General features: G+C 43.6%; 1 protein-coding gene across 4 annotated transcripts in view; it reads right to left on the bottom strand.

The window, feature by feature from the left end:
• Positions 1–25,968, bottom strand: part of FLT4 (fms related receptor tyrosine kinase 4) — an 85,571-nt gene that overhangs the window by 28,160 nt on the left and 31,443 nt on the right. For 3 of the 4 annotated variants that reach the window (XM_083591889.1, XM_083591887.1, XM_083591888.1), the window contains exons 3-11: positions 24,039–24,313; positions 16,737–16,849; positions 15,198–15,360; positions 13,810–13,949; positions 12,274–12,445; positions 11,241–11,358; positions 9,605–9,759; positions 6,722–6,884; positions 673–814 (exon numbers count right to left, since the gene is read on the bottom strand). In XM_083591889.1, coding sequence (XP_083448015.1) covers positions 673–814; positions 6,722–6,884; positions 9,605–9,759; positions 11,241–11,358; positions 12,274–12,445; positions 13,810–13,949; positions 15,198–15,360; positions 16,737–16,849; positions 24,039–24,313 — 1,441 coding nt within the window. The remainder of the gene's footprint in view (positions 1–672; positions 815–6,721; positions 6,885–9,604; positions 9,760–11,240; positions 11,359–12,273; positions 12,446–13,809; positions 13,950–15,197; positions 15,361–16,736; positions 16,850–24,038; positions 24,314–25,968) is intronic. The other variant, XM_083591890.1, reaches the window with a different exon arrangement.

Below are 25,968 nucleotides of genomic sequence, written 5' to 3'. Positions count from 1 at the left end.
CATGGAACTGTCTTTAAACAACCACAGTGGACAATACCTTCTACTTTAATGTTCACCTTTTAAATCACTCTATTGAATAAGCATACATTCAGTACTGAATTCACTGAAAGCAATGCAAATTTAGATCATTATTATCACTGTTTCTAGTATTCCGTCCTTTGCACATTCATACAACGTTTGTCCCCAAATTTGCCAGTGCCATAAATCTGGTGCATTCTTAACCTTTGAGTAACGTCAGCCATATTAGGAGTACATGACAGATATGGAAGTTTCACACTCTGCAGCCTTCATTTCTTCAGAGTCCTCCCCCCCACCCCGCATTGTGAACTATTTTTTATTTCATGTGAATGTATTCAGTAATGTCAGTCTTCACATTTTATACCTCATTTTTCTCTCTAGTATCATAATTGGTAGTAAGGATCTTAACGGGTTATCCAAAACTGGCTTTGGTTTTTCATATAAACGTATAGATAAGACAAAAACTGATTACTAAATGTGTAATCATTTAGCTGCATAACTAACTGACCACATGATGGAAGTCAACTCACAGTTTGGCTTCATGTTGCAAAATCAGCTAAAACGTTTTGGCCTGAGAAGGCTCCGTCTCATGAGCTCGAGGTGCTTCTACCTCTTTCCAGCGCAGAAAGGACAAAGAGAAACATGTGTCCTCACCTTGTTCCTTCCTTCCACAAACTCTGTCCAGGTGTCAATGCTTTCAATGGCATTCACAGCATCCAGCTGCGACACATCCTTCCAGTCCTTACACTCGGGCATCCGGTCTCGCTGATGGCGCCGGACAGTCCTCCTCCTGCTCCTATTTATCCAGAAGCCATGAAAGAAGAAGAGACAGAGAGAAACAGGAGATTTGGTTTGCCAATAAAAGAAGTTATTGGGAAGATTACAGGGCATTAACATACAATGCTGCCTATAATATAATTAGGAGGAGAGGGAAAATGGCTAAGGGGGAGCACGAGATGGCCTTATAAAACTTTAGATGGCACAGAGAAAACGGATAAAGAGAAAATGTTCTCCCTCTCCCACAGTATGAGAAATCAAGGATTGCCAGTGATGGCAAGAGAGTCAGAAGAGATGGAATATAAGCACTTCTCTTCATGTAGTGAACAATTCACTCCATTTCATAACCACTAGCTTAGATTGCTTTAAAAAGGGGTAAAAATGCAAGGATATTTCATATACCCACAGCTATCAGATTGTTATATGGAGCCAGCAGCAGTTGGTGGAGTGGTAAGGTGCAGGAAGCTCAAGGTGGTACAGGCAGGGTGATGGTGTGGCAAGAGCACTGGACTGGCTCCTTTGCCATGCCTGCACAGTTAAGCTCCCTGCACCTTGCCCCTCCCTCTGCCTGGAACCCTGACCATATGGGGTGCCAGTGTCTGGGGAGCAAAAGCAGGAGAAGAATATAGCCTCATGCCATGCTGTGTGGATGTGTGTGTTAAATATATGGTGTGCACACAACCTGAAAGAGTTTTTAATGTGGGAGGTCAGGGGATTGATATGCATCTAAGGGACGTTGACTGAGAGTTAAGAGAGAGTATGCTACAGGGTGTGGTATCCTGCAACATGTGTCAGAAGGTGTCTGCTGGAAAGTCGGGTTCAAATGTAATTCAATGTGGATACCTGGATAAAGTGTCTGCACTGCTGTGTATGCAGTAGACCAGGTATGGACAACTGGTGGCCCAAAACATTTATGAGAGTGTTGGATAGTTCTGGCGCCCAAATTAACATCTGGCAGATAGTGTGCTCCTCCGCCCAAACAACATGCCTTCATTAGAGAAGATGAGGGGACAGATGTTTAGCACACTTAGTGTACCATAACAAGAGTGAGAATCTGTTTAAACAACAGGAAATCATGATGCATCCTCTGAAGCTGGGATAAGCATAAAGATTGTGGCCTTGGGAGACAGTGCTAATAATTCAACAACTCCTCTCCTTCCTGACAAGGCCACAAAGCATTCTGATGGGACTGGAAATGCCCTTGTTTCCTCAGCCCGTCAAGCAGTACATTTACGGCATCAGTATTTTTATAGTTGGCCCACTTCCTCCTGGGTCAATAATGCTTCCCTGTCACATTCCTGTCTATCTTAGAGGCCTCCTTCTATCTTTCTTTCTCAATAATAATAGACCTTTGCTGTAAAATGTCCTGCCAGCAGTACCCAAAGGAACAGGAGGCAGCTTGTCTCCTGCACAATAACCATTGAGACAGAGATAGAGGTCATATAAATTGTCCTTGTTTCTAAGGGCAGTTCCACAACTACTTTCGCCACATCCAGAGTCTGTCACACCTGGTCAAACAGGGCCTTCTCCAGTCAACCAGCAAGAGAAAAAGCAAATAATTCGGCACCCACAAGGGATGCAGGTGGCGCTGTGGGTTAAACCACAGAGCCTAGGACTTGCCGATTGGAAGGTCAGCGGTTCAAATCCCCATGACGGGGTGAGCTCCCGTTGCTCAGTCCCAGCTCCTGCCAACCTAGCAGTTCAAAAGCGTGTCAAAGTGCAAGTAGATAAATAGGTACCGCTCCGGTGGGAAGGTAAACGGCGTTTCCGTGTGCTGCTCTGGTCACATGCTGGCCACATGACCTGGAAAAACTGTCTGTGGACAAACGTTGGCTCCCTTGGCCAGTAAAGCGAGATGAGCGCCGCAACCCCAGAGTCGTTCGCAACTGGACTTAACTGTCAGGGGTCCTTTACCTTTTTAGCAGCCTCCACAGCTCTTTGGGCTACATTGCTTGTGACAGGGAAAATAAGCACCCTGCTTCTCACCCAGTTGAAGCACAGATACTAAACTGTCTGGGAGAAAACAAGCAGTTCAAGCCTTTCTTAGCAAGCTGCCCAAGTTTCCTTGGAGACAGGCCTACTTCACATTCTCAGAACCGTTGCACTAAGGGATTTGTTTTGGATTTAAAATGCCGAAGGCCAGTAAAATTCTCATTTATTAAATGGCTGCTGCCCTATGTTTCAATTCTGTGTTAATGTTTCCAAAAACTGTTTCCCTCCACACAGTGGAAACAAAGTGGACCACTTTGCTTCGTATTCTTGTTCTTTTTCTCTCACACATTCTTCTTCTCCCAATCTAATGGGCTCTTTTTCTCTCTCTGCTTCTTGATGTAGTCACAGGCATCTTGGAGTCCAAAACTTTTTATGAGTCTTCCTATCATTTAGTATTACAACAGCTCCATACATTCTGCCTTATGACTTTAACTTGCGTGAATCTGCTACTTCTACATTCACTCAGCTTTTACTGAAGCTTCATTGTCACTTTGAATCAAATATGATCTTGGGGTCACACAGGGGTGTGGTGTGTGGGGAGCATGGCCCTGGGCACAGTTTTGAGAGGGGGCATGACTAGGCGCCCCTCCCAGACTCCCTCATTGGGCCTGGCTCCGGCTTCTGGGCCAGGTCTGACCCGGGAGGCGGAGAGAAGGAGGAGAGTCACAGCAGCAGTGTTGCTGCCCCTTAGGCCATGCCCCACACACCCAATTTAGGTGGCAGGAGCATACGTTTCACTGCTGGGGTCACATACTGTTCAGTCACTTTTGCAGGCTTTCACACCTTACTTTGACAGATTTGCTATTTCAAGCTTCTGCCAAGGTCTTTGTGGAATTTACTGAAGTAACATAAGTTATTTGTGTGGGATAACCAGCCTCGTATAACCAACTTGCTTAAGTCTAATTAACACATGAAGGGGTTAATACCACAGAGTAAGCTGTTTTGCTAGGCTTAGGTATGCCCACTTCCCCTCACCTTGGGAGGAACTAGGTAATCAAGCCTATCCTTTCTTCCTAGTCTGTGGGAGAAGCTCAGCATGTGAAGAGGCTAAACTGGTTGCTCCAAATTAGCCATATGGCTCTAACAAGCCACTCTTGAGTTCCTATACCAATAATTTGGGAACTTTCACCACTGTAACTAATCCAGGTTTTACTGCCTGTGCAACTTTTTCTGTACTTGCCCAAACCTGGATTTTGTCATCTAGGGAATTCTTTATACAGTATACCCATTTTTTCATTTCACCAACACTTTTGGGTCCAAACATATTCTTATCTAGTTTTATTTTCAACAACCACTGGATCATCTCACTCTGCATTCTGACTATTAAAAAAACCCCTTTATCTATTAGCACTACTAGAACCTTCTGAGGTGCATGAATTACGGTATACAGCAGTACTCATATAGATTTGTTTTTATGAGATATTGTTCTGGTAAGCAACAAGGGCATTGAAACACATCTTTGTAAAACTTTGTATCAGACTCCCATCGATCTTTCTAAGTCTGTTTCTGTTAAATAGAGTATTAAACACCTTAGATGCCACTTCCTACCTAGACATTTTCTGGCAGCTACATAAATTTTCTGCAGGAAAAACCCACACACATTGAAAACCTCACAACTCTGCCATTGTAATAATTTCTGCCTCCATTGTCCCTGCAGACAAGCAGCAGGCAAGTTTTGAGTTCTGCCACTAGCATGCTCAGAAACAAATCTTTTGAAGAGGGTAACAAATCTCTACAGCTTCCTAAGATGGTGCAAACTGCACCAGGCAAAGCAGCATTTGGTTTGATAGATGTCTGTGAAGACTGAAGAGCCACTTATTTATAGGCGATTCTTCATGTTAGACCACTGCATTTCTTGTTCTTTTTCTGTCAAATGGCTGAGTTGAGTCCACTTTACAAATTGCCTTTTCATGCAGCTGCTGGCCTGTTCATGTTTGTGAACAATTGCTTCTCAGCTCCACTTTAAACTGGGCCTAGATCCTAACCAGTATTCAGACACCAAGGCCCAAACTTGAAATTGATGCAGGAGTTATGGGATCAGGTTCCCCAGCTTTTAAAAATATTTAAAAGTAGCCAGAGGGTCCCTCATTCAGATTGTCACTGCCATGTTGTGGGGAAATTATTTGTTTTGCTTTTTAGCACCCCTGTGCCCACATTACATTTCCCTGATTTAAATCAACTCTGAGGCAAAAATGTATATCTACCCATACAGTACTGCTATGTTCTGCCTTCCCAAACACAGCAGTTTTAATCCAAATACGAGCCCTCTGTAGCTGCTTGTCTTTCTTTGGAATAATGAGACATCCAGTTCTTGAAATCTCCCATGTCATGCCCAGTTTAGTCCTCAGTGGCCAGAGAAATCAAAGAAAAAGCACTAGCAGGATATTTCTATGGAGGAGTAATCAGCAACATTTTTACATATTCAACACCAGAAGAAAAACCTGTCTAAACCCCTGCTCTTAACCTTGCTCCTTCATGTTGCTCCATGAGAAATCTAAAATGCACCCCCATGGCACAATTAGTTGCTAGAGAAGCATGGAATCTCTTTTCCAGTAGTCAGGTTTCATGCCACTCCAGTCACACCCATAAGGAGGGAGCATTTTGTGGGCCAAATGAATAGCCCCCTCTCTTGGGACTAGAAGATGCAGGAGGGTAAACCTCATTGTCTACTCCACTCATATGAATAAAAAACTGATGCTCTTGCACAAGGACCACCATTTATACTTTTACCTACAGATGTTGGACAACACTACCTCTCTGAGATCAAGGTGATAATACCAGCTTATTATGACATTTGAATTAGGTCTTATTCATAGGTTTTAAAGTGAAGGAACAGGCTGCGTTTAGCTCCTGGCCAACATTATTTATGGCATGCCCTTCAAATGGACAGGTACTCACACCACTCTCCATGCCACTACAAATGTTCTCCAAAAGGCAGTGTGGAGAAATATTGTCCTGTAAGTGCAAGAAGCCACTGCACACAAATGGCTTCGTTTCTGTCACTGTAAGTTGTTTTAATCCATTTTTAACATTGTGTTTTAATTGTTGTAGCCTGTCCTGGCACCTTAAAGTGAAGGGCAGGCAAGTAACAGCAGCAGCAGCAGCAGCAACAGCAACATGGAGGCTACCCAAATCCAAATTTTCAAGGAACAAATAGGAAAACAAAAAACAGTTTCATTTTTAATGGACTTGCATTAAATTTCAAGGCTTAGTGGATAAAGCCTGCCAAATTACAGAGAAACAGTTCCATTAGTTTTTGTACTAGGCACCTTTAAAAACAAAACCAGAATTGTCTACAATTCTTTTACCTTTTGGCAGAAGTGTATGAAATTTGCTCTCTTGTTTGCCTTTTCTGAGAGGATGCACTCTGGCACTTTTTATCTAGCCATAATGGTTTTCCTGCAAGGGCAGGCTTTTCCATTTTAGGATGGTCAAAAAAGAAATCACTTAAGCTCCCTTCTTATTTTGTATGCAATCTGTATGCAAATAGCATACACCAGACAGCCCCCTCTTTGTAAGAAACCTGCCAAAATACAAAATGTTTTTTGTGCTAGGTGCTTTTGAGGATGGGGAGAACAAAAAAGGATTTGCTTCTCTCCCTCTGGTTTTGTGGGCAACTATTTTATTATGAAAACGGCATACTTTCCTAGGGACACCTCTACAACATAACCAGCAATGTTTTAAATATCCAAATAACTGAAGTGCCCCAAATCCCACTTCGGTTTGGGGCATACTGAAGAGATACCACTTTAGCTCGGAGATGGCTGAAATCTGTCCAAAGTAGCCCGCTTTGGCATTCATCCGATGCACATCCCTAGTGACCCTCTTGTGGTGACCATCTCACATGCATTTGCATGAAGAAACATGCCAAGGTCTTCCTCCCTTACTGAAGCATTAAGAACACGGCAAAGATCAAAGGAGGCCAGTTACTTACAGATTGTGACGGGAGAACATTGGGCAGGGTGTCCAAGGCCTCCACTGCCACTGGATCTTCTCTGGTGCTGGGATGCCATACACAGTGCAGGTGAGCACCTGTCGGCTTTTACGGGAATAGATGTTGGGTGAAGTTGCTTCTTTCTCATGGATTTGTGGAGGAACTGAAATAAGAAGAATGTTGATGTATCAGCCTTGTAAATAATAACTGTTCTGGGATGGTTGCCTCTGCTGCTCTCTCTGCCAATCCTCACCCACACTATCTCCCTCAATCTTCTCCCTCCCCTCCCAACCTCATGTTGCTGCTGTGTAGTAGTAGTAATTATACTCCTTCCTCTCCCTTAGAATTGCTCTAGGTCCCAGCAGCACTAATGTCACTGCAGCTTACCTGGGCAGGGCTGGAGTGGGGCAGCAATGTCAGGGTGGGATCACCTGATTGGCTCAGCTGGTGCTCCTGTACAGCCTCAACCTCACCAGTGCCATGTTCTGTCCAAAAGTGCCTCATCCAGTGGAGTGGAGTTGCAACACTAGCTTCCCAGCAGCAAGGTTGTTGCTGCTTACCAGGTGAGAGTGGAGAAGGGGTGGGGAGGTTCCATACAGGTAAGGTGCAATGTAAGTGATGCTGGCATTGTGAGGGTGGATCTGTGGCTCCACCCCACCCCACAGGCCAATGCTGGTGCTGCCTTCTATTAAGCAGGAGAGCACTATGGAGGCAGTGTACGTTGGTCTTTCCCTGCCCCTGTTGGAAGTCATTGTTTTGAGGAAGAGAATGACACATCATTGCTTGAGGGCAACTGTTACAGGAGAGCAAGCAAATGCTGAACTACCAGCAGGTAATGTACAATTACCTGGCACACCTCTCATTTAAGAAATTATCTACTACATGCAATGGATGAAATGACCTGAGCTTAAGTTACAGGTGCATTTAGAGTATGGCTGGGTGGGCGTCAGGCTTGCGAGATCTACTTTGTTTTCTACTACAACTTCGCGGACCACCAACCAGAACCAGGTGCAAATTAGTGGATCAGGTAGGTGGATGTAAGTTCAGAATTAAGGAACAAGGAGCCTCTGAGCACATGCTCAGTCTAGGAATGAATGAGCAGTTCCCATAACCAAGCTCACAAGTCCTTCACACAAAACACCCATTCATTGGGTGGAATTCAATACTGCACTATTATAGACTTCCAAATGTGCAAGCATTTCAGCTTGCCGAATGACCCCCCCTCTTCTCCCTCAGTGTGCTGTTCTTGGAGTTCTCCAGCCCCCTCTGAACCAAGTTCATGGTGGGTGGGAGGAGAGGTGGGGAAGTCCCATTGCACAGGCAAAAGTCCTTGTTCAAGGCTTCTGCTGACAGGGGTTGTTAGGAGAATCCAGCTCCTGGTGTTCTTTTTCACCTAATTTGGTGCATGGGGGTGAGGGTGTGCAGAGTTTAAACTGTTGCTATTGTTAGACAGCTGGGAATCAGAAGCCCTTGCTGATCTACTGCAAATCATCCAAAGGTCTGCCATCCAAAGGTCTCCCAATCTACCTTCTGCCCAATCCTATTTTAAAACACTGGGAAGTTATTTTCTTCCTCTATAAACACTACAGTGATGTGACTGCCAGGCGTGTTAGGGATTCTGGATTAGCTCCAGGAAAACTCACTTATTGCAATTCGTTCTTCTACATTGACATCATGGAGTCAGAAGACTGCAGATCCTTTGGTAGCCTGAATGAGACCCCCCCCCCCATTTTACTCCTCATACCCCTCCCACATTTCACTCTTCTATGTGCTGCTATTGAGGGCCAAATACAGGGGTCAGTAACCTTTTTCAGCTGTGGGCCGGTCCACCGTCCCTCAGACCATGTGGTGGGCTGGACTATATTTTGATTTTAAAAAATGAACAAATTCCCATGCCCCACAAATAACCCAGAGATACATTTTAAATAAAATGACACATTCTACTCGTGTAAAAACACGCTGATTCCCGGACCATCCGCGGGCCGGATTGAGAAGGCAATTGGGCCGCATCCGGCCCCCAGGCCTTAGGTTGCCTACCCCTGGCCAAATACAATGTGACCCAGACTGGTGGTGCTGAATCCCTACAAAGCAGAGAAGGGCGGGGAGGGGGGATTTAATGTGCAGGATGGGGGGGGGAGAAGTGGAATTGTTTTTCCCACCTCCAAATTACCTTTTAGCCTTTCCTTGGCAATGGTAACAAAGCCCCAATGAATGAGAACTTTGTTTAGAATGCAGTGTCAGTGGGGGTGGGAAGATGGGGGTGGGAGAAGATTTCAGTTTCTCCCACCTGCCTGCACTAAACCTTTTTATATAGGGATTTTTGTGGCAATTAAATCCTAATACATGGATCTGCTGCCATTATGTGCAGTCGGAAACGGTATTTGAACAGAGGGCCCCCCCATTCCAAACCTGACACTCTTTCCTTGCCCTACTCATCATATCATATTTTATTTTTTTATTAAAAAAAGTGACCCAGAGGCATTCATTTTATAACTTTCTGATCTGAAAGGACAGAGAAGTCCCAGAGGGGGAAGGATAACACAAACCGATAAGGAGTCATTCTAGATGCAATGTCATCCTCATTGTTCAGCCTTGTGTGGGGAGAAGAAGGGTTCCAGCCCTTTTGCCCTTGCCATGTTCCCAGACAGAGCCAGCTCCCCTCTTGCCAATGACAGCTCCCCTCCCATTGTGAATAGGATGCACATGGGGCCAATTTGGACTGGGGCGGGGGGGGGGGGCAAAGGATGAAGAGGACTTCATCCTCTATAGCACGGACTTGTTAAAATAAACAGCCACACAAGGCCAAATGACATCAGGTACAAACATCTGTCAAACTGCACAGAGTTTCAGGACATTCCTCTCCCATTAGTCCAACCTCCTTACCATTGACCACCAGCTGGAGACTAATGCTCTTCTCCAGTCCAGCCGGCCCGTTCTTCAGAACCAATGTGTAGGAGCCAGAGTTCTGCTCTGCCACATCCTTGATCTGCAGGGAATATTGAGACTGCCTGTTGGAAATTAACCTTCCATCCTTAAACCTGGGCAGAAGCAGAGAGAGAGAAAGAGAGAGGTGTATGTGTGTGTGGATTAGCACGTTCCTCCCAAAAGGCAGTCATGGGGCTTCAGTCCATGGCAGGAGGCACTTCCTCAAAGGGAGAGCTCTCACGAATTCCTCCCCTTCCAGGAAAAGCTTGCTGCGTTTTCTGGCCAAAGGGAAAACACTGACAACCACCCAAGGCAAAATTCAGATGTATAAAATGCAGGGAAAATTAGGTTTGCAATGTAATGTCAAATTACTTAATTTTCATTTCTCAAAACAATACAAGATCCCAAAACACAGCTTTTCCTCAAAATCCATACTTCTCCAAATTTTGCAATGCATTATCAAACCAAAGAATGTTTTTAAAAAATGTATATGCAAGGGTAAATATGTGCATTTAAAAATACATACGTTAGTGAAGATAACATCCAAAAATGTTACGGAAAATCACTTGCAAAATTATGTTTAATAGGTAAAATTGCATACAAAAATGTACATATGAGAAGTGCGTACTAAAATTCTGATAAATTTTCATGAGAATTTTTTTTAAAAATTGTAAACTGAAATGGAAGTATGGAGAACTGACTGTGAGATTGGAAAAAAAGGGGGGGGAGGAGAGAAATTTAAAATGACAGGCGTGCCCTGCCCTTATGAAGTGACACTTCACTGACTTGTGGTATCTTGCAAAAGTGCCATTTATGGCAAGTCATTGCTACATAGCTGAGCAAGGGGCTGAAGTGAAGGGTTTATACTACTTATAATTTTATACACAGCACAAGCTGATATGACAGAATGAAGAGAGTTTGTGAGAGATGGAATCCACCTCCCTAACTCCACTTTCCTTGCTATCGTGTCACCAGCTGGCTGATCAGAATGAGATCAGGATATATGTGGCACCCCCAGGGAGCTCAGCTATCATCCCCTCTAACTGGGACTGAGGTGCAAGTCTAGACCCAAACACTTGCCACCTCAGTACCAGATTCCACGACTTTCCCTTAGTCAGGAGGGCCTCAGCTTTCTGAAAGTGTTAACAGGTGTTTACATAGCCACAGGGAATGTGAGATAGCACTTGTGTGTGGGTGGAGAACATTTGTGTGTTTGTGTGGCGTGCGTTTGCCAACAAAGCGAATGATGAGAAAGATTGTTTCTTCCTGCCTCTAACGTCTGCCAGAACTCTGGAGAAAAGACGAGGAAGAATTTTTATGTTTCCGGTGAAAAGAATAGCCTGCTTTGCTATACAATGTTAAAATGGTGGGTAATGAGTCAAGCTTAAGGATCACGGCAGTCAAGAAGAATCGCTCAGGTTTTGAAACAGACCTCCAAATCAGAACCCTCAAGCCGTGTGGGAGGGCAGTGTCACTCCTCTCACAAAATCGATTTCAGCAAGACAGGGGCCTTTCTCCTCCTCTTTTCCCCTTCTCTACAAAGGTCAGCCCTGAAGCCTGCTAAGCCCATATGCTAAGAGGGGGAGTGCATTACCACTGGAACTCAGGCTGGGGGTAGGCAACCACTTTCACCGGCAGCTTCGCCATTTCATCTCCTGCTGTTGCTTCAATCACTGGACCCTTCCTCCACTCCACATTGATGAAGGGTTTCTCTGTGAAAACCAGACAGATAAGAGAGAAGAAGAAGAAAGCAGGGTGAAAGCTGTGAGATGAACATGCTGGAGCTACAGCAGAGATTAGATAGCATTAATCCATACACATAGTAGAAGTATGCACTGCTTGGAAATAAACATCACGTATGCACAGATGCCCATTAGATACTGAATCTGTGTATCCATGCATTTGTGCAGACATGAGAGCAGTTGTTCATGCTGATTCACAGTTTGCTCCGTGAAGGTACAGGGACCTGTCTTTCTTAAATGTTGACAATGCTACCATGCCTTATCCTGCAAATAACCTTGCATCGGATGGAGATTTTAACTAATGCTTACCGCTACTTTTGCGAGAACCTTTCTGCTCAAGTAAAAGTTTTCTTTGTATGGGTGGTGGTTAGTTTATAGTTACTACCTATAGAATGACACAGGCATAAGGAGGGCAAGTGGACAGTTTCAGCTGCTATAAAAACGGCAGTCCTTAGAGAGAGAGAAAGGGAACATCTGTTCTGACATCTCAGTGATAATATGGAGTTTGGTATCAGTACTGGTTACCACCATGACTTAATTCAGAATCATGTCAGCTTACTCCTGGGAACGTATCCTTTGCTGTTGTTTAGCAGGAGCATTGGATCTTTGCTCTGTCATGCCATAATCCTAGAGAACATGGTGTGTCACATAATAATCTCTCTCTTTCTTACACACTTACACACACACACACACGTGTTTTCATATGGCAGGGAACAGAGGACAAAAGGTCAGTCTTCACAGGAAGTTCTCCACTGCTTCCTTTATCTTATCTGATCTTCTCCACTGTTTCACAAAGGACACCAGCTGCCTTTAAACTGTTTGCCACCATGCTAACACACCAGAAGCACCTACAAGGTTTTCTTATCCTGAGTTAATGGTTTTTACCATGTACGATGACATCTATGCTCTCCTTCAAGTCTTGCTCCCCATTGCTAGCCTTGCATGTATATTTTCCCAGGTCTTGTAGGCTCACATTTTGGATGATCAGGATGCTAGAAAGTTCAGTGTGTGTCTGCTGGGAGCGCCTCTCAGGCAGTTCTGTGACTTTCCGGTTCATCTGCCAGAAGAAGGCAACAGAAAGAAAGGAATAAACATAAGATATTAGGAAATATTAGGATGCCCTCCCCACTGCAGCAGGCTTCCCCAACCTGGTGCCCTCCTGGTACTTTGGACTACTCACATCAACCCCAGCCAGAATGCAAACAGTCAGGGATGTTGGAAGTTGTAGTCAAACAATATCCAGAGGGCACCAGGTTGGAGAAGGCTGATTTTAAAAGGGGATGACAGAGTAGTCAAAAGCCTAATCCCAGCTGGTAAAGTAAAATTGTATCTGGGCTAAACCACATCAACTTGCAGGCAGAGCTCAGATGATTGGATGTTCCTTCATACAAGAGAATTTTTTGTATATAGGGAAACCACCATTTCAAGGAGAGTTTTAGGCTAAAAAGTTTTCCCCTGACATGTTAGCTTGCTGTGTGGAGGGATATTTTGTGCATGCATAGAAGAACTTCCAGACATATGAGGTGTTGCACAACTGTGCAGATGTGAAGTGTGAACACCTCTGCAAACACATATAACTCCCAGATAAGGAGTCAAGAAGAAAAAGGAGCGATGAAGACAAGCATAGGCAAGTCTACAAGGTGGGTCAATACAGGAGCAAAGACTCTCACTGTGACTTGGAGGAGGCAAGTCTCTTTTCTCTGTCACCCTAGCTTGCTTCCCCAAAGAAACTCCTGCACAGGAGCCTCCCTCTACATCTTTCTTGGTAAACCTTTGATCTCATTTAGCCTGCTCAGCAAAATGTCCCGGAAATGTTGGGGATGGAGCCTATGGGGACAGTGACCTTTGGGGCAGGGCTGGCATACACGTCTTTCTCTACGCCCATTCTTTTAAACATATGAGTAGAGCTGTTGTGACACAGAAAGCTGCCTTTCACCGAGTTAGAACCATTGCTTCCTCCAGCTCAGTACTGTCTACACTGACTGACAGTATCTCTCCAGGGTTTCAGGCAGGGGGCAATTTACAGCCCTACCTAGAGATGCCATGGATCTTCTGCATGCACAGCAGATGCTGTGCCAGAGAGCTGCAGCCCATCCCAGCAGTGATGGAGGTGTCAGGGATATTGTGAACGCAAACATGCCCCAAACTGGACTGAATTGGCATGTACTCTGGAAGGCATTGCTATTTCATTTTTTCTCTGCAGGGAGTAAATTTAGGGGGAAAGGAAGGCTGCAAGTAACAAGGCAGAGAGTACAAGGAACATCAGATGTGACTATACCAGTGTAATTAGGTTTGTCAACTATGCATGAATTGGAGTGTGTGTGTGTGTTCCGCTTCCACTCCATGGATCCAAAATTAAAAGTAGTGCACACAAACCACCCATAGAAGCCAAAACTGAGTAAAATAAATGCCAATTCCTACCTGTTTCGCAGGGTAATCCCACTGGAAATCAACTCCCGAATTAAACTCAGCCCATACTGTACAGTTGAGATACAGTTTTTCTCCCACTAGAAGCTCCATGGCCTTCCTTGGAATCAACTGGATGTCATAAAGTTCATTCCCTGGTGTAAAAGTAAGGCAACTACTTAAACAAATGCAGTTTTTCCTTGGGGGGGGGGGACAGAACTTTTGCTACAAAATTGTAACAAATTTATAAAAAAATAAAATCGAACCACACAACACAGGCTCATTGGTCTAAGATGCCCCCCACCATATATTTGCTTAATTCTGTAGCCATTTGTCTGCGTTATCAAACTACTGTGGTTCTGGATGGTCAAACCCCCTACCTTAAAGTTTGTTGATTACTTCCTTATTCAACTGTCAATTGACATCCTACAGAATATAGCAAGATATATGCAGGGAATAGGAATGAGGGTGTGCCATATCAAAAAAGGCATTTTGAACAAGGAATATGTGCCCATTTGAAGGGGTAATGATGACTGCCATTGTAGATAGAACAGATAGAATGTGAGGGTTTATTTGCACCCAGACATTGCTTATTTTGCTTCCTTATTTTTAAACTTTAATTTCATTTCACGTCATCCTACCTTATTCTGAAACGTTCTCTGATGCCACAGGTTGCCTGTTCCCAAGATTGTGAATGCATGTGTGTTTTGGATTTTAATATGTAAAATTTAGCATTTTCACAATTGTACTTAGACACAAACGTGCATCTATCAGAATTAGGGGCAGGGCGAGGTCATGTTGGAGTGGCAGCACCTCAGACAGCTCCGCAATGACTACTTGTTCTGATGATGCCTGAAACCCACCCAAGTCTCCTACCTTTGGCTTGGTTGCCAGGTTCTGCCCTCACTGAGATGGATGGAGAAGTTTAAAGGGACAGTCCCTGTGCCCGGAGTGATACACTACTCAGCCAATGCCTATCCACATCTAGTGGCATCTTGACCAGGCATGGAGACTAATAAGCCCTTAAGAGTAAGGGCAGTTGTGCTGCCGTAGGGGCCTATGGCTCAGAGGGAACTGGAGGTGATTGTCTGGGTGATTAGGTCCAGAACCGGTGCCTGGAGCCTGTGCCTGGAGCCTTCCTCACCTTCTAAATCAATCCCTCAATCATGGCTTGAAGCCATGCGCATGAAAATTGAAGCTGTTTGTTGATGATGTAGCAGGCAAACCAGAGGCATTTATAATACAAAACAAGGCTTCTGGTCATAGCAGGTTTCATAATCACATTACAAAGGGACTGCAGCAAGAATGGCTGGAAGCCTCATGTGTGAAAAATGGTTGTCGTACTGCCTGAGCACTTTTAAGAGGTTGATTGTCACAGTGACTGACTCTGTTCCAAAATTCACCTGCAATGTGGACAAGGAAGAAACTTGATTTGCGGGGCTTCATATCAATGAAAGTTTCGCACTCAACAAACAAGGAGTCCTTGATCAGGTGAGTGGGGACCAGCATTCCTTTTTTGTTGTCCCAAAGAATGTTCTTCCCGTCTGGATATATGGGAGAGGTTGTCTAGAAACAGATAAAATATTTTTAAGAGACGTGCAGGGTGATATCATTACTGCTGCATCCTCCATTTCTTTGAAGAGCTATTCAAGACCAGTTCCAATATTTCACACCTGATGGGGTGGGGAAATCCCTCCAAACTTATAGACAGCTTTCTGTTACAGTATGTGACCCTGTGGGGGTTTTTTTGTGGGGGGTGGGGAGGTTGTGGCCTTTTTCTACTGACACCCCCAACATAAATCCAAATGCACTTCCAATGAAGCTTTGGTCATGTGACTGTTGCGATTCTAGGAGAGGAAGAGGCAAGAAAAATGGCTGAGAGGACAGCTTGCCCAAAGAGTGAAGGAGACTGAACTACATGGCTAGAAACACAAGGCATGAATTTACGACACTGGTGAGGTTACACTGTGCACAGGCTGCCATTTCCCTCAGATACGGAAATTGGTTCTGGCCTCCCAGAATGTTTCTCTTTGCATTTCATGAGAAGTGTAAATACAGCAGCAGATGAAGCAGTGTGCTGGTCCTTTCCATAGTTTCCCAGGACTCTTATAGGATTTCAAGCATTGTTAAGAACTGGGAAACCCTTTAAAAGATTGCAGCTTATGCATTTTAGCAAAGGGCTGCTTCACATACTATATTTGGGTGTGCACAAAATAGGTTTTAAAACTGTAAAATGTAAGCAAAGATGTATTTTCAAAAACATGCATCATACAGGTACAAACATCACGGGCTATGATTGGATGCATCTCCCAGAAAAGTGTATACTTGGTGGAACAATGCATGTGAAATGGTTCTCACAGCCTGCAGAAAGTGGAGTACGAGCTCCAGAAAAGGAGAACTGCATAAATTGATGCTGGTGTGCCAGAAAATGAAGCCTTAGAGAGAACTGAATATATATATATTCTTGAAACGTTTTCCTCCCCTCCCTAGGAGTTCCACTTCCTTCTCCAGATTATAATATATTATAATGCTGGAGTATCTCTTCATAGAAGATCATTAACACTGTAGAGTTGGAATGGGTAATCTGTAATGTTGTTGGGACTGCAGTTCCCATCCTCCCCCTGACCATGCGCCATATTGGCTTGAGCTGGTGAGAGTTGGAGGGCGGCAGGTCTCCTATCCCTGTTTCAGAGCAATCTGAAGGAACTCTGAAATCAGCAGTGCAAAGGAGTCCAAAATGGGGGAGCCACAACTGTTACTGGGAAACATCCACAGGGGTTACATCCAGGGATTTCATCCAGAATTGCAAGGACAAGACCTTTAGTGGGTTTCTTTCTTTTCTGTTTTTCTTTCACACATACACACCCCCAGGTGTTTTCTCTGTTCCCCTTCAGACTGAAATAAGGCAGATTCCTGAGTCATCCCACAGGGAGATTTCTTACCGAGAGCAAAGTGATGTTAAGGTCTGGAATAGATACCAGGCATGGGACCCAGATATTCTCCTTCTTGTAGATAAGAAGAGCCTCTGGTTTATTGATAAATGGTCGCTCATAATCTGAGAATGAAAGAAGAGCCGCAGAATTGGAGAAAACAAGGAAAATATAGTTATTTCCCCCCCTTGCTGCTTTTTTTTTTTAAAAAAAATAAAGTTAGCTAAAATCTGCAGGACATTGTACTGAGTCAGGTACAAATATGAGATGGGAAATGTATGAACAGTCTTATTGTGCAAATCTATGCATGCCTACTCAAAAATAAGTACCACTTAGTTCAGTGGTGGTACTCCCAGGCAAAAAGGATACAGGATTACAACCTTAGGTTACCAGTTCATTTAATCAACAACAACAATGAAAAGGCACCCAGAAAGCAAAGGGAATCATAGTAAACTTTAGGAAACTGCCTATGTTTCCATTAACTCAAGCAGCAGACCTGTGTGTAGCTATAATATGTTTAGCTGTTTTTGTTAATTTAGGTTGTCTGCTTAATTCTTATTTTGAATTCAGTGCTCTGTGCTAGTATGTTCTAGTAATCACTTCAGATGTGAGTTATAATGGACAGAGTGCTTGATTTGAAAGGGGGAGATCTGGATTCAAATCTCTGCTCAACCGAAGTGTCTATCGCAGAATAACATATACAGGGTTTTTGAGAGGACAGAATAGGACAGCCCCATATATACCTTTCTGAGCCCCTCAGAGAAAGGACAGGATGGAAATTAGTTAAGTACAAGTCTGAATATGGGTACTACTGCTAATCTCTTTAGCATGAATAATGTCTTTCCCCAATCTTTTTAGCTTCATAACTCAGCAATTTTCATGCCCTGACTTGCAGAACAATAACATGAGTCAGGAAAGTAGGCCAACTGCATTTCATGTCTGTTTTGTCAATCCAATTTATCGGCAGCCAAGCTTAGAATGCTCCTGCTTACTGTCTTTCTTGACATTAAGAGAAAACTCTTTTCCCCACAGAAGCATTCAAGAAATTTTTATTGCTCCTTTCTTTTTCAGTATATTTGGAATTAATAGATTATCCTGCAGTGTAGAATTTTAGAAAAGGGAATAAGGAGGCGGGGGGAGCAAGCCATACGATAGCTCAATGGCAACTTGGATTTCATGTGGCCAGATTTCCTTACAGAATTCCTGTAGTTAAGGCTGATCTATACAAATCCATTGTTGTAGCCATGAGCTTAGCATAGCAGAAACAACAAAACCCCTATCCCCCAAATTCCAATTAAAAAACCACAAATTCAAATGCTAAAACGAAGACACAAAGAAAGCTTCAGAGAACCTTCTCCACATACGTGGAGAGGCTGGCAATCTTCTTTAACCCACACAGTCGTATCCAGTGTCAATGTGGACTCCAGATTCCAACTCTGGCTTTAAAAGGCAGAAGAAAAAATGGAAGGTGGGTTTTTTTAAATGTTTGTCACTCATGGGCTACAGTGAAGCTCCCCACCTATGCATGACAACTGTGTGGGTGTCCATGAGGTGCTCTAGCATTGCCCCTAAAGGCAGAGAGACTGCTGGACTCAGGCCCCAGACGCTTTTAAGGTCCTAGCTATCATCATTATATTCTCATAGAGATGAGGAGAATTAATTATCTACTCCCTCCTACTAAAATACCCAGGAAGTACCTGTGAATGGTATTTGGACTACCTATTTATTGGCTAACACAAACAAAATAATGTAATGGAACAATTTGGAATGGAAGATCTCTCTTTCCTGCTGCAGAGAACCATAAAGGGATTGTTTCAGTTTAATTGGTATCTTGATTTGTTTTCATTGTGCCATATACAGTATTTTAAATCAGTGAATATTAGAAACTGTATGATTTTGGTGTTTTAATTTGATTGTACTGGGTCTGTCATAGTATAATAAAACTTGCTGTAGTGGTTGCTTATATTCTCTCTCACACACGCACAGGAAAAATGATCATTTGTCTGAATATTTTTTAAATGGCTGTTCAGTATGTAGGAACATAGGAAACTGCCTTATATAACAAGTCAGACCATTGGTCTACCTAGCTCAATAAGCTGATCTTCTATCCCCTGAGCCACAACCCTTAAATGCAGAGTTAAAACAAGTATAAACTTGGTAGCAAGCACTTGGAGGAAGGCACTTCTTGCCTTTGTAACAATGACATCCTTGAGAAGTTGGAGAAAGGAAGGGAAATTTAAGGTTAGGGTTAGGGTTAGAGACATGATGCAAATTGCAGAAGCTATCCTAGGAGGTCACTGACAATAAATGTACCTGTCAGGGAACTGCCATCGGAGCTAGAGGCGGAGGCAAGGCTCCAAAGCGATGCTGGAGAAGGGCCCAGCAGGGAGAGAGGCATCTCATCGGCTGGGGAAGGAAATCAGCGTGACACCAGGGAGAAAGGGGGGCAGATGGGGGAATCGGCGAGACAGCTCCAGGACTCCTCGCCGGAGACCAGCGGGGAGAGCACGGGTCCTCCGCTGCCCACACCCACCCTGCGCAGAAGACTTCCGCGCAGGGAGAGTAGGCGGAGACTTGGCGTCAAAGAACTTCTATGCTGGAAGAGGTTCAAGAAACGCCCACTGACGGATTCTGCTAGCGACTGAAGCAGCCACGAAGTGAAGGGCTGTCCAGACAGAAAAGGTTCAACCAGGCAACCTAGCCAGGAGTGGCGGCAACTTACGCACGAGCAACCCCTATAACCATTACAGTACCATTCCCCATCCCTTTGACAACTCAGATATCAGACCACAGTTTATGTACTTATTACATTTATAACTTTCCACTAAGAAGCTCAGGCCAGCATACGCTGGTCTTCCTGCCCCGCTTCTTATCCTCACAACAACCCTGTGAGGGAGGTTAGGTTGAGAGATAGCAGCTGGCCCAAGACTATACGTATAATGAATGAGGTTTTGAACTCAGGTCTTCCTGATCCTAGTCTGACATTCTAACCACGCTGCCTCCCGCTGTTCTTCAGAAGTTTGTAACATATACACAAATCTCCAACTTAGGCCCCCGGTATGCTAGCAAAGAGCAAGTTAGCTCTAAACTGAGAGAAGAAACCCATTTCACCATCCTACAATTGTAGCACGAGGTCATGATTGAGACATATTTTCATGGGCAGTGTTGTACATCAGCTTCTTTGCTGCTAAGTGCTCCTGACTAGAGGTTTTGGATTTTATTCCATCTCTGTGTTTTTATATAAATATTCCTCCAGGATGTATTTGAAGAGCAGCCACAGATGTTCATAGCAAAGACCAAGGGCAGATTAGATTAAGAGAGAACTAACATTCATGAGGGGAAATTCCTGCCAAACTTCTAATGCCTCTGGCTATTGTTATTTTGAGTTTGTTATCGGAGAATGATTTATTTTAAAATACCAGCAACAGTTGCTCAGCTGGCAAACCACAGGGGCTCACTATTAATTGCCCATATTATATTTAGACTGGATTCTGAATATCCAAAGTCCATAATCTACACTAATATCCACATAACCCAAAAGCAATTGCAATTCCTCTTTGAACACTGACTCCCTGTTTTCTAAGTATTTGAAGGGTGGACAGTTATGGGGGGACGGGACACATGTAACTTCATGGGGGACATGCTTAGGAGAAAGAAATGATGTATGCATGTATTTATGCACATGTGAAGAAGCAATGATGAACGTTATTATGGAGGAGAAAGCTAAAGTGTGGCTTTGAGTTTGGGGGCTGAGGTGTGGGGCAAGGACTGGGGGCCAGTGCTGAATGAAGACCCTGTCCATCAGCTTATTGCATCTTATAATTTCAAACATCTGAGGGCCAATTCACCTACTGCTGGAATGGCATCAGGACCACTTCTGCATTCCTGGTTCCCGTGGTGCTCCATGTTTTAACATTCATACAGAGGGGGTCACCTGAGTACCAACACCATTGCCTTCTTCTGAGGTCAATGATGCTGGCAAGGAAAGTTGGTCTGAGCAGCATGGGAGCCTACCATGTGGTTGCGATTCCCAGCACATTTTGGTCAGATATTCTCATCCCAAAGTATAGCAAAAATTAAGACCACCCATGAATGGATTGTTGTGCAAAAGTAAAATCAAATAAGTGTCAATAAGCTGTATTAATATACTGTTGTTTACTTTATAAAGAAAAGCAGCATTGCGGGTGGGGAATTTGGAGAAGAGACCAGGCAAGGCTTAGGGGTTTTTTTCCTTCTCGCTCGTTCCTTCTTTGTTCCAAATTGCCCATGCAGGCACTTTCTATCTCCTTCTCTTTGCAGTTCCAAATGCAAGTTTGCCAGGGGGAACAGGCAATTCGAAGTGTGCAGGGGGAAAGAAGTTAGGAGCGTGATTTGGAGTGGAGAAGTGACAGAGAATGCACAGGTTTCACTTATAACAAAGCTGGGCAAACTGTTGGCCCTCTAAATGTTGTTGGACCACAACTCCCATAATCAATAGCCATGCTGGCTGAGTCTGATGGGAGTTGGAGTCCAACAACATCCTGAGGGCTACAGGTTCCCCACCCTGCCTAGTGACATCACAGATGACATGCATCTTCTTGTTGATAATTGTAATGACCACAACTATAGAACTAGAAGTGGCCTGAACTATGTGCCAGGGTAACCAGTATGGAAAGTGCCAGTGATACTTATGTGAGTATTTCTTGCAAGTAAAAGTCCATGTCATTCCATTATAAAATATAATTTCACAAAGGCCCTCAGCCAAGACTCTTAAGAAAATAAGATGAGGCAGAACACCAGTGGCAAAGTCAGTCACCAATTCAGATGTTATGTTCTGCTTTAATTTCTCATTACTGCTTGTACAGGCAGATTTTTGGCACAGAGATGTAATCGTAATACTGCATTGTCATTTTTTTTTTTGGTGCTTGCCAATCTGTGTTGAAACAGATAGATATGACCGGCTCAGCACAGCACTCTGCACAGCACATGCTTGCTCTTCACTTAGCCACCACAAACCAGATGAATGCATTTTTGTGCTTTAGAATTATTATATCTCATTTTGAAACTCATCCCCAAGTTTACTAGGTAGATGGCAGAACAATCCAAACATGCAATCCACTGCCCTAGAGTGGAAGATGTGCCTCTTCATTTGGCGTGGGTGAGGGGGAGAGCAAACTCTAGTCCACCCACTGGTTCCCCACTGCACTTACTAAAAGCAGTGGGTGGTAGTCAGTGTAAACCCTTAGAAAGGGGTATTATTGTGTGGGGAAGGGGTGAGGGGTCTAATCTGGACCTCTCTGCTGTACCAGTCAAGAGCTAGCACAGCAAAACCCGTCTGGGCATTTGGATTGCTCCTTCAAGTTACACTTTTGATCATACAAACAGAGTTGGTGAATGGGGACGAAAGGTTAGGATTTGTTTTTTTGGATAAGTGGAATGCTTTAGAAGGTGTTCTCAGAATCCTACAGCATCTGTGTTTTAAAGAAATCTAGATAATTAATATGTCCTCACAGTCACAAAAATCACAAAGCACTAGTGAGGTCTATATGAACAAGAAAGTCTAGAATTTTTACCCCTAGTGCACAATCTTTCCTAATTTTAAACTAAAATTATTCTTGACTGACAGACTCATTGGATGATTTTAAGGCTTTTAAAAGCAGAAAATGTAGCACATCATGACTTCATTAACTGGCAAAAATCTAGGGAGTTTGGAAGATCCAGCTATATCACACACAAATTATGATTCAGGTGCCAGAGGCAAAACAGTATGCGATTGGGAAAAAGAGAATCTCTGCCTCCTACACTCTCTCTGACTCCAGCACTACAGTTTTTCATCCTTCTCTGCTTCAGTTTTATTCAAAACAGCTCCTGCGTTTCACCCTTCCCTTCCAAACAATTGATTTAATTTCTCTCTTTAAAAAAACAACCAAAAAAACCTAGACAAGGCCACTGCTGTGGTTCTAGGGTGCCATTGAACTAAAAATTCCTGCATTCCAGCCTGACAGAAACATTCACCCCAGGCACCAGTGTAATTGAATCCCCTAGTCAGAGCCTATAATCAGAAATCCCACACAAGAGGATGAATACTGATTTGTTCTCAGCAGAAGACTTGACACCCCTCTTCAACTCCCCTGGATTTAATCATCGTTATGCAGATGAGAGAGGAAGCCAGAATACAGAGAAGCATTTGCAGACGTGAAGGATGACCAGGTGCTAGAGATGGGCGTGGGAGGAACCTTTGCCACCTCAGAACTGGTGGGGATGGGGAAACATCAAATTTCTCTTTCAGATTCCTCTATATACTCTGGGGTTCCCCCTTCTTATTATTCAATTATTTATTTCATTCCATTTATGAATCACTAGAACAACTCAAAGCGATTTCACCATAGAAACCTAAACAATAAAAACTATTTCATGTATGTCCTCAGCCTCTATCACTTTGTGCTGTGCCCAGGGCACAAACAACATCTGAGTAGTCTAGAACAGCCTTCCCCAACCAGGTGCCCTCTCAGTGTCTTCTACACAATAAACCAATAAATACCGTGTGTCTGCATAGGCAGCATGGAGTTTCAGTCATTATGTAGAATTCCTGCTCTTTCAGGTAAACATACACACACACACAGTTTTCAGGTAAACATAGAGACAGTTTTGCTGCAAATAGGTTGGATAGGTGCAATTGCAGCCTCTCTTAACACTGCCCTTCTATCTGATGCACAAAGGTACAGGTGGTGCCCTTCCAGAACAACATATGCAACTATGTATATTTAATGTAATTCCAAGCCACCTAAATCCTTGGTTTCAATTGGTGGTTGGGGACCACGACTGGGTTGTGGCCTGATCCAATGTGGGTTGAAACAGCAGCAATACCGCCATGCAAATATATGGCAAAAGAAAAAAAAGGGGGGGGGAAGAATTGGGTCTCCAAATGTATGTTTAGGTTAAAAGTGGGCTCCCTGGGTCTGAAACCACTGACCTAGATAACAGAGAAGCCTTAACAGCATGGTGTAGGAACTCAGTATCAACGTTGCAAATTGACTGTTGTGCCATGATAGAGTAAGTCAGGATAGAGGCAGGCAGGCAAAACTGTACATGGGCACATCAATCTTACAACATTTGAAACTGTGATAACCTTTCCCTTTCAGAGGACAGTGTAACCTCTGTCTCTTCACAATGATTTTAACTCCAAGTAGCTTTTCCTTAAGCAACCTGCTATGTAATACAGAGTTTCAACAAAAATATATATATTTTTTTTAAGGCTGGAATGCAGTTTGGCCAATACGTTCTTCCACCTGGAGTTCAATCTGTTTTGGCTGTGCAGGTCTTTTACCCTCTTACCTCTCACAAATACATAGGTGCTGACTGCAGTGGTGCCCTCGATTTTGGCATTGATGTACTTGTAGTAACAGCGGTAGTAGCCCGTGTCGTTAGCCTGAGTCCCTGTCAGTGTCAAGACCTTGCAGTAGGGCTTTGTGTCAGTGCCCTCACAATCCTCTTCCTTGACTGTTTGGACACCGTCGAGACTCACCAACACCACTGAATCGCTCTCCTTCCCAATCTGGACGGTGTCCTCTTGGCCTCCAGGCCACGACCACTCCAGGGGGTGCTGCCCTCTTCACCAGAACAAAAGGAATTAGAGAAGCAGAATTAGATGTGTTACTATGGCCTTCTATAATAGCTATGGCATTCTAAAATTCCTTTACTACTCCATTTCTAATGTCTGCATTGCAAATTTAGGGATTCAGCTGCATTCCTCCTCTAATACAGAATCATAGAATCCACAAAATAGATGTGGATTGTGGCTAACATGTCGTATGTACCCTGCTTTCCAAATCAGCAGTAGGAGCACACTGGATGAAGAGTAAATGGGAGTATGTACGCAGCCTAAGTGTGACAACTTCTCACCAGTGAAGAAAGCTTGACCCTTTCTATCTAGCACACTAAGCATGTAGAAGTGAGAAATATTTAGTGTATGATTCTCAGCATATATTATTATTTATTACTATAAAAACAGCATATATATGCTTGTTGTTTTTTCAAAAAAGTGTCACAAATGTAATGCCACCATGGAGAGAATTGCAGAGCTGCAAGATGTCTCATTGCTTTGCAAGCTTCTCCACAGTCCAGCACTTCCAGGGTTAAGCCTGTCTCCCAACTTAGAGCTGGAGAAGGAGAGTGGGCCTGCCTTTGCAGCTGTACTGGACCTTGAAGGTGGGTGAGCATTCCCAAAGTACAGTGAGATGTCACAGGAAAGGCCCACTCATCATCTGAGAGGAAGAGGGAAAGTGGTGGCCACTACATTTGTCTGATTACAAAGGCTGACAGTCCTTGTGTCATCCAATTCACAGAAGTATCCCAGTTAAAGGCTCCCAGCTTCTAGAGATGCTGATAGTTTGGAAAACTGACAATCCACAACAGCAAAATTCCTCCAGGCACTTTTGCAAGGCAGGCCCATCCTGTTATTTCATGCCACTAATTATATTTGGCTACTGCTTATCTTTGCTGGACTCTGTGTGTGTGTGTTCATATTCCCTCTTTTCTATTGTGGCAATTACAAGACTCCACTGTACAGTCACATTATCAAACTGCAGATAGCAGAAGTTCACACTTCTGTCTGAATGCTGACTGATTAGGTACTTGCTTTATCCATGTTGTACAAAGTAAGGCCTGGTAGTACCAGCTTCTTATGCATCTCTTATTGGAGCTCAGCTGTCAGTTTCCATATGCTCTACTTCTCAGTTCTTGAATAAGAATTGCATGCATCTTTTATATCCTCTCTATAATGAAGCTGCCCAAGGCATGTTTATGCAGGAATTTGTTTTAAATCTTTTTGTTTAATCTAGGGATGCTTGTGAAGTTATCCTCATATGAATTTCTCCAGAGATTTTTCTCCAGGGTTCCAAATTACCTAATCATGTTGCAGATTCCTTTTTGCACTGTGGTTTTATCAATGCTCATGTGCCTATATATTCATAGTTGAAACCACAGAACAAAAAGCCTGATGCAAGTATACAATCACATCGAGACTCCTTTTCATGCTGTAGTGTAATCAATGCACATGTAAGTTTCTTCACATCAATAACTAGCACAGGACAGTTTGGAGATATACGGTACCCCAAAGATCACAGAAAACTGAACATGCTCAAGTTATGCAACTAATTTGTATAAATTCTCCAAGTAAAAGTGTGAGGCATGTGGAGTGGAATCAAGGTCAGGATGATAACAAAATAGAATGGGGAATATCCAGTCATTCTGGATTCAACGTTTG

Source organism: Podarcis filfolensis (assembly GCF_964270895.1).
Source record: "Podarcis filfolensis genome assembly, chromosome: 2".
NCBI lineage: Eukaryota > Metazoa > Chordata > Lepidosauria > Squamata > Lacertidae > Podarcis > Podarcis filfolensis.
Note: the sequence above shows the minus strand (reverse complement) of the source record. Positions and strands in the feature narration are given on the sequence as shown.